Consider the following 8,882-nt stretch of genomic DNA (forward strand, 5'->3'; position numbering starts at 1 on the left):
GACTCACTGTATGACTTTGAGCAAGTCATTTAAACTCTGTGCCCTCATCTGTAAAATGAGGATGACACCCACTGTTGTGACAAATATTGTTATATCATTTATACAATTATCATTAAGTGCACACTAATATTCTCTGTGGAAAGCTTTTAAACCACCCAGATAGTGTTACAAACTGAAAGGTATAGGGCCTAATTCTGCCCTAAAATGCATACATATAGCTTCCGTCAGCTTCAGTGAGAGTCATGCATTCAGAATTGGGGACAGCGTTTGGTCCATAAGTAGCAGTTTCTCTAAGCCATACTTGAAGGTTATTTGAAAATTCACATATCATTGCAAGGCAGTCCTTCCTCATTTTCACTAGCTAGTTTTTCAAAGACTTGCCTTGTTTTTTCATCTCACTAAACACATGCGGCTAGACTTCATTAAAGATTTATCTTAAAGCTGATTTTTCTTTACATAAATGTAAGCATTGCAAATATAGCTACTTCCCTAGCTGTAAAGCCAATGAACTTTTTTTTTTGATGGGATCTTTCTCTTGTTGATTTCCTGTGCCAAATTAAGTTTAGAGAGAGTTTTTATGGTTGAATGATGAAAGTGTAATTAAAAAATACTATGCTATGAATACTGACGGTTTCCTGTAGGAATGTTGGAATTTACCCTGAGCTTTTGTAGAACCTATTTTTGACACACCTTTGGGCAGATCCTCCGTTGATATAAATTGGCATAGCTCCGTTGTGAATGTTGTCACTCTTGGTTTTGCATAGGGAAGTGCAACACTTTCTTCCTATGGTAAAGAAACAAAAGTATATTTGTTTAAAGTATACTGCTTAAGTTTAACTTTTATCCATAAAAGATTTTTTGTTGTATATAATTTGTAACCATGTGTCTTCACACTTTTTATTAATATATCTTTCCTAACAAATCCAGAGGAGGACAGGTAAATTTGTATATAAATTACACAGAAAAATCTCAAATTCTCATTTATACAGGTATGACCTTGTTTCTGAGGAGTGGCTTGCACTGAACAGCACTGTGAACTCTGTAGAGATCAGATATGGTCATTCATTGGCGTTACACGAGGTTGGTAGATGTATTAGTGCTAATTAAATCTTGCTTTCAGTTGTTTTAGTTCTGTGTATATAATGTCTTGGGAGAAGCATTGCTTACTTAACTGAGTGGCAAGGGCAGCCCGAGGGATAAAAGAAAAGAAAACAAAAAGTTCACCTTAAGGTAATCCTACCAGACAGTTAAATTTAGTGGCATATACATTGTGTTGGAATTTTTTTGAATACAAATACACAAAGAATACGGCTGGATGTGTCATTTGTATATTAGCATAATTTCAGACTTCATCTTTTGATAGATCCTAACTGGTTAAATATTTTGAGGCTCTTCACTTGCTTAGTAGTCATAGACTTTTTAAATAACAGACTTTTCATTTTTATTTTTCTTGAGGTAGGGAGGATAGCATAGGGAATTTACTTTTTTTCCTCCCTAAGTACGTTGTGCATCAGACAACATAATTTGAGTAAGACCAGGAGGAGATGGACAGATGTTGCCCTAGGTTTGCTTTGCCCTTGTTAAACTCTACCATAACTCCTTAATAGTTAACAAGAAAAAGGTATGCTTACTGTAGTGCTTTTCCAGAGTGAGGCTGAGGAGGAGTCAAATAGTTTTATTTACCTTATACTAAGAAGGAAAAATATTGAGAAACAATTTTTCTTAATTTTTGTTTAACATCCAGTGAAACGGTTGGATCTTCCATGGATGCTTAGAAGACCTTCATTTAATTTTCCATTAGCATTAGCAGGAGTTATTAGTATAAATCTTCTATACATTGCACAATATGTGGTGGACATTTGTTGGGGAACTATAAACCATAGCAGTTGGTTTCTTTTGTATGTGTGGTGTGTTAATGCCAAAAAGTCTGATCATTTCTTTATTAAACCAACTTTTTTTCCAGAATAAAATCTATATGTATGGAGGAAAAATAGATGCAACGGGGAATGTGACCAATCAGCTGTGGGTATTCCATATACACAATGAGTCATGGGTTCAAGTGACCCCAAAAGCCAAGGAGCAGTATGCAGTTGTTGGCCACTCAGCACACATTGTCACTCTGGAAGATGGCAGTGCTGTTATGCTCATCATCTTTGGGCACTGCCCTCTGTATGGGTATATCAGCAATGTGCAGGAATATAACCTTGGTAGGTACAGTCTTACCACTTGTTTGTATTTCAATGTTCAGTTTGCAACCATTAACCAGATCCAGGCAAAAACAGTATATTGAACTTATTGATGTTCAAGTTCCTCTTTTTTTCCCCTACAGTATATTTTTTAGAACTTGATCTAATGTCGTGTACAAAATGCTTGAATATCTGTACAGTGACTAGAAAGGCATGTACCCCTTATGGCTATCCAGTATATGTGATAGAACTGCAATGAATTATGAGGCAAGTCTAACTGATTATGAAGCAACTTTGAGTTTTGTTGACAGCATTCTAAAAATACACAGCAAAGTAGATACGTAACTAAAATACCAGGAATGCCACACTCTTGCAAGGCTTGTGGAGAGCCTTTTTTGACTGTGGGAAGTGTTGGTGTCTCCCCACCATGGTGTCTCCCTACCAGGCCTGCAGAATGAAACCTCAAACTCTCCATGATTTTTTCTTGAAGTTTGGAAAGCTACAAACTCTGTTTTGTAGCAGCTTTCATTATGCATGATATGTGAATAATTGAGTCAGATTCATTATGAAATGAATTTAAAACAATTCTGTTCTTTACTTGTGAGTGGGATGCCTTTCTTCTTGTATATGTATTGCTGCATTTAGTACCTAGAGCCCAGATAAAACGTTATGTAGCGTCATCCTCTTTGGGGGTGACTGGATTCACATTTCATGTATTGTATTTCACACATATGCATACATTCACCAAAAGCTATTTGTATCTCAGAAGTTCATCAGCTTTTAGAGACGTTCAGATATAAAAGTTAGACTGTATGCTCTCCCAGATGGTTGCTGTGTCTTGCTGTATTTATATACAATGTCCAAGACAGTAAAGCACTGATCTCAATTGGTGCCTATAAGTATTAGCATACTATAAACAGCAAATCATCATTTTTGCAGTATATTATTGGTTTATACATTGTATTCATATATGTGTTAGCTCTTCCAGTTCATTTTCATAAATAACTTTTTTACTTCCTTAATTCATTGCAGTTTTATCTTGATTTTAAGTCAGTGGTACCCAACGTTTGGTTGGGGCCAAATTTTGTAGTTAGCCACTGCCGAGTTTTTTACTAGTCCTCCTTTAAATCTCTAATGTCACAGTCCTGGAATTAGTTTGACTTTTTGATTTACCTGGAGAGCTTTTTGTTTAATCTAGGCATGCAGTGCCCTTAGGTGACATGCTGGGATGTAGTTACTGTATCTGAAATAGCTGGTGATCGGAATTTGTGACTTTCTTAAGAAGCGAGCAAAAGGAAACAGGATTTCTAGACTGCCATGTTGAATGGTGGCATCAGAAGCTATGGCAAATATGGATACCAAAATCTCCCTCACGGGTCATTCAGATTATCTGTATTACTTTGGCAAAAATTCTATACAGCTGATTGTTGCGTAGTATTAAAGCTGGGAAGAGGCATTTTTCCCCCTGTGCCACCCTCTCCTTTAAATAAAAACAGTCCAAAACTTGTTTTGGTATCTAGGAAACACATAGTCTCCTGATATATGAACAACAACTGTGTCCCAATCTATGGTCAAACAGAGGCAATGATTGTGATAGAAACAAACCAAGAGACCGTCTTGGTTCGTTAGGGGAGTCTCCTTCATCCTCAGTTTTATATTTCCTGCATGGAAAAATGCCTTTGGGGAGATAGACTTGTATTCAGAGCTAGGGTCTGCTGCTTTAGGAAATTATGGTGTGGGAACTTGGATATGATTTTCTTCCTAGTTCTTAAAGACACCCACGTGCATAAGTTTCCAAAGGCTACACCATTCATTTCCTTTAATTTTTGGGAAGAAGTTCCTTGAATATCTGTCAGAACCCTGAAGTTACTTTCTTTCTTCCCGTATTTGCCTGTCTTGGGAAGTCTGCATGGCATTTCCTTCAGAGCCTCTCAGCATTGCTCCTTAATTGGAGGAAAAAAAAAAAGTTTTGGTGTTTAGTTGGGTAAAATGTTTCTCTCAGGCTTATGATGTTTCCTTTGTTATACTTCAAGCCCTGCCATTCCAGGGAGTGAGGGACCAGGGCCTGGGATCTCAAGCGTGGCTATGAAGAACACTATAGTTAGGCCACGAGGCGGGCATTCTTTTAAAAAATATATCCCAGTGAGTTTGGCTTCTATACTTTCTTGCCTTAAATCTATAGAATATTCAAAAAGAGTGCTTTCGGATACCATAACAAATTAAGTAACTTTACTGGTGATTTGATGTCACCAAAATGTGACAGATAATTTTAATGCTTTTTGTATTTCACTCTCTTGGCTTGTCTTTGAAGTTTAATGAATGAGTGTTGGAGGAGAATGCTTATGGTCTAATTAAAAAAATCTGACAGCACAGTACCTCTTGGCAGCTAATTTACCCACTGAGTAGGCAGTTTTTTTTTTCTTCTTTGAGGAGTAACTCAGACTGCCTCTTAAACAGTAAAGACAGAGAGAGGCTGTAGCTATGGAGTATGCAGTGCTAATGGTTTTGAGTTAAGGGAGAGTTTGTTTCCTAGCTAAATCTATTGACCTGTTTTCAGTGCTGATACATTACATGTCTTTTGTCACATACAAGTTTTTTTCTCTTCTTAGCGACAAATACATGGAATATTTTACAAACAAGTGGAGCCTTGGTGCAGGGAGGGTATGGTCACAGCAGTGTTTACGATCCAAACACCAAATCAATCTATATCCATGGAGGTTACAAAGCGTTCAGTGCCAACAAATATAGACTAGCAGATGACTTATACAAATATGAAGTTGATACACGGATGTGGTAAGTATTTTTTCACCTTCTGACCTCATCTGCATGTAATGTATTAGGGTACTGGCTGTTTGCAGAATGATGAAGTATTATCTGGTTAATTAAACTGAAGGTAGAATACTACTGTTTTCTGTGACTTGGGTTTCAGGTTGAGAGCCCACTCCTTTCTGCCCAACTAACGTTAGAAGTTTCGCTCCCTTCTCAGGACTGGTGGTACATCCCATAAGATCTCCTAAACTGCCTTCTGGCAGCCCATTTTTTTCTTAGCACTTCCCTCCCCTTTAAGGGGAATGGTGCTTCAAAAGCCCACCCATGCTTTTGGCTGGTTGCTCAACAGGCTTTTGCATTCCGGCCTCCGGCCAGGAATAGAGCAGTGTTCAGGAACTCCTTCCATGCAGGAAGCACCACAGCGCTCAGCTCTGTATTCCAAATCAGAGCAGGTCATTGGGCTGCATTGTTGAGTGCTTTGCTGTAGAAATGTGACTTACAGGTAGGGAAAATCTTTCCCTCCACATGAACTACAATCACAATGCTGATGTCCAGCAGCATCCCAGCTATAACAACTTTGCTGGTTCTGGTGGCATGAACCCACATAGCCAGGAAACTGATATTCAGTCAGCTATGCATTCCACCCAAAACCTTTTAAGGCCTTACTCTCTCAAAACAACGGGGAAATCACGGAAGAGAGTGCTCCGTTTAGCTCTCAGTACTGTTAATCGTGTTGATTTGATGCAAGGTCAGTGGCTAATATAATTTAATGCTGTCCATGATTTAATCATGGATGACGCATCCAGTTTTACATGTATTAATCTGCAGGGCTATATTACTAGTTCAGAAGTTTTAGTCAAGGCTTAGGTTGAGGGAGGGACAGCATCCAATTTAAATGACCCATTTGGGTTGGTTTAGGGTTTTGTAACCACAGGACAATCATGAAATTCTCCCAGGTAGTTTCTGGCTCAATGGCTGTTGCTGGCCGTATGCTAAATATTGATTTTTGGTGAAGACTGGAGGTGGCAGATGGATGTATTACATCCTCGTCCAGGACAAGATGTTTCAGTGGAATGCCACTGAATGAAGATGGCCCAAGAATCGGGGGGAGGGAGGGTAGTTGAGAAGAGGAAATCAAATTATAGGAGGCAAGGAGCAGACTGGAAAGAAAAGGCCATTGCATATTATATTAGAAAAATAATTAAGTGGATTACCACCACAAATCTCTCTCCAAAGTGGGTTTTGGAAATTACTTTGTCTTTGTCAGGTGGTGGTTAGTTTCTTAAAAAAAAAAAAAAATTGTTTTTTTTTTCATTTCTGAAGGACAATTCTTAAAGATAGTAGATTTTTCCGCTATTTGCACACTGCTGTGATAATGAGTGGAACCATGCTGGTGTTTGGAGGAAATACACACAATGACACATCAATGAGCCATGGTGCTAAGTGCTTTTCTTCAGATTTTATGGCATATGATATTGGTAAGTTCCCAAGCAAAAACTTTTCCATGGAGATGAAAAGAGAAAACGGTCTTTAAAAAGACTAATTTACATGCGGTGTATATGATACCATATTCTATTGTACGAATGCTGCAGGAGAATGCATAAAGAGGAAGGACTGACAACTTGGTTTACTACACATTTTAAAACAATTGAACTGGATACTAGCAGTGCAACGACTTTGTAGGCAAGTACAGCAGGAGTTATATAGTCAGTAGGAGCTCACATACAACCTGGAATATTAAAACCCCATTTTTGAGTAGGAGATATGTGGTTTGGAATAAGTTTTTTGTTTACTCATTTTGGAAAGTGTTTGGGGATGTTTAGCTTGGGTAAACAACACACACTAGTACAAGGGATGTAGTTTTAACATCTCATCCAAGGAACTAATCCGACATCTCATAGGCTCTCTGTATTTGTGATGGAACAGAAACATAGTATGTCGTGACAAATACAAACACTGGATGCTGCTGGAGCTTGCCATGTAGTCAGCATTCTCTAGTTAGTTGAGCTTAGGTCCAGGAGCAGGGTCTCCTGAATATAAAGCATCACAACAAGATAAATCTTGATTGATTGATTAATGTGTACACTCCATAAATCCAAATGTCTCTGCAAGTGCTATTGAGTAACCAAGCCAAATGACTGGGTTTTATTTCAAAGGATTAGATGTTGGTGACTTTGTGTAGCCAGAAGAGGGCAGCATTTATTTGCAAATGCCTAGTCCAGAAACTATGTTAAATAAAAATAAGAGGTGAAATTATTTAAAAAGAGAAAATACATGTATATCAAGAGAATTGAAATTTGAGGAGAAAACACCATACAGAATTCAAATCGCTGTATTTTAGGGTATATCTACACTGCAATTAAACACCTGCACCTGGCCTGTGCCAACTGGCTTGGGCTAAAGAGGTGTTGAATTGAGGTGTACATATTCAGGCTGGAGCCTGGGCTCTAGGACCCTACAGAGTGGGAAGGTCGCAGAGCTTGGGCTACAGCCCAGGCCCGAACAGCTGCATTGCAGTTAATCAGCCCTTTATACCGAGCCCCATGAGCCCGAGTCAGCTGACACAGGCCAGCTGTGGGTTTTTAATTGCAGTGTAGACATACCCTTAGGTATTAAATACAGCAACATATAGATCTCACCTACTGAAATTCCCTGAAGTAAAGAATCCCTTCCTGATTCCCTGCAATAAGTTTAATATTCTGAATTTTGACTTCTTGATTTAAGCAAGTTTTTAAACTATTTATCATTTTAAGAGGTCAACATAAAAATCATTTACAGTAAGGTCATGAATACAATTACTCTTCCTTCCAAAAGAGGAAAAAATAAATCTCTAATGTTTGCCCAATCAAACTCAGTTATGATACCAATTACTGAGTAAAGCTGTATATTTTGACAGCACATATATTCTGTTAGATTTACAATGTATTGATTATCCAAAGGTTGGAAGGAGAGAATTCTTAGTAATTTCTAAACCATTAGTTTCTTCCAATATTTGATCTTCTGTTAAAGATTGAGAAAGGAGCTTAGACAGCAAAACATTCCAAGTCTCCTAATAATCTAGAAAAATATATTTGTTGGCCCCTCATAACTCACAACTTGCTGGATATAAAATTGCAAATTATGCTCCAATTTTGCTGAAGTCTTCCGTTACAAACTTGAACCATGTGTGCTAGTCTTATGAATGATGTCAGGAAAGGTTACATTCTGTAACAATTGAGTAGATAACTTAAAAAAAAAAATCAATTTCAAAATAACCATTTGCTAGAGCATTAAATGCAGCTAGTAGAGTCCTATCTATTTCTCTTCTCACCACACCTTCTTGTCTAGGTATTGCACAGGAAGAAGGTAAATCAATGACTCTCTCTCTGTGGAAGGGTAGTTCCAGATCAAATCTCTTACCCCACAGTTCCTCAAATAACTTCCCTAAAGAAATAATAGGATTATTTCTCACTGCACCCTCTTGTAAGTCGATTTGCCCACCTGTTGGAGGATGTGGATTTATTTTCCAGTGGCTTCAACCTGTGATGCAACATAGCATTACCTTATATTAAAGACTTTGTCAACAGTCCGGAGCTCTTTAGATTTTCTTCCCTAATAACATACTGACTTTTCTCTATTAATTGCATAGAGATGTCTAGTTTCTCAATCTTATGAAACATGTTGACTAATTGTAGATCAATTAACAAACTTCAATGTCTTCCTCTTCTGATGCTGAAGAAGCCAAACTATGAGAGAGGCTCTACCTACACCGGCAGGGATAAAAAGTGTGCAGTCTTTTGGACATTAGCCTCCACAGCATTCCCTTTTACTTGGCCCAACATATAGCACTTCAATTTAGCAAACTTTTTCTGCTCTTGTTCCTTTGGCTGATTAGTGGATTCTGTGTTTCTTGTGTGATTTCTTCATAGTGCCTAAAGAAAGAAATTG

The 8,882-nt window shown here is 38.0% G+C and overlaps 1 protein-coding gene across 1 annotated transcript in view; it reads left to right on the top strand.

Moving 5' to 3' along the window:
- LOC113407181 (attractin-like) overlaps positions 1 to 6,489 on the top strand; it is a gene marked incomplete at its 5' end in the record, with an annotated part of 11,291 nt that extends 4,802 nt beyond the window's left edge. Inside the window, 4 exons of the mRNA XM_029912317.1 lie at positions 990 to 1,080; positions 1,964 to 2,207; positions 4,796 to 4,979; positions 6,279 to 6,489. Of these exons, the coding sequence (XP_029768177.1) occupies positions 990 to 1,080; positions 1,964 to 2,207; positions 4,796 to 4,979; positions 6,279 to 6,489 (730 nt within the window). The remainder of the gene's footprint in view (positions 1 to 989; positions 1,081 to 1,963; positions 2,208 to 4,795; positions 4,980 to 6,278) is intronic.
- Between the last annotated feature and the right edge of the window lie 2,393 nt (positions 6,490 to 8,882).

The sequence above is a fragment of the Terrapene carolina genome, unplaced genomic scaffold, assembly GCF_002925995.2.
Source record: "Terrapene carolina triunguis isolate 2854851 unplaced genomic scaffold, T_m_triunguis-2.0 Scaffold202, whole genome shotgun sequence".
NCBI classification, from domain to species: domain Eukaryota; kingdom Metazoa; phylum Chordata; order Testudines; family Emydidae; genus Terrapene; species Terrapene triunguis.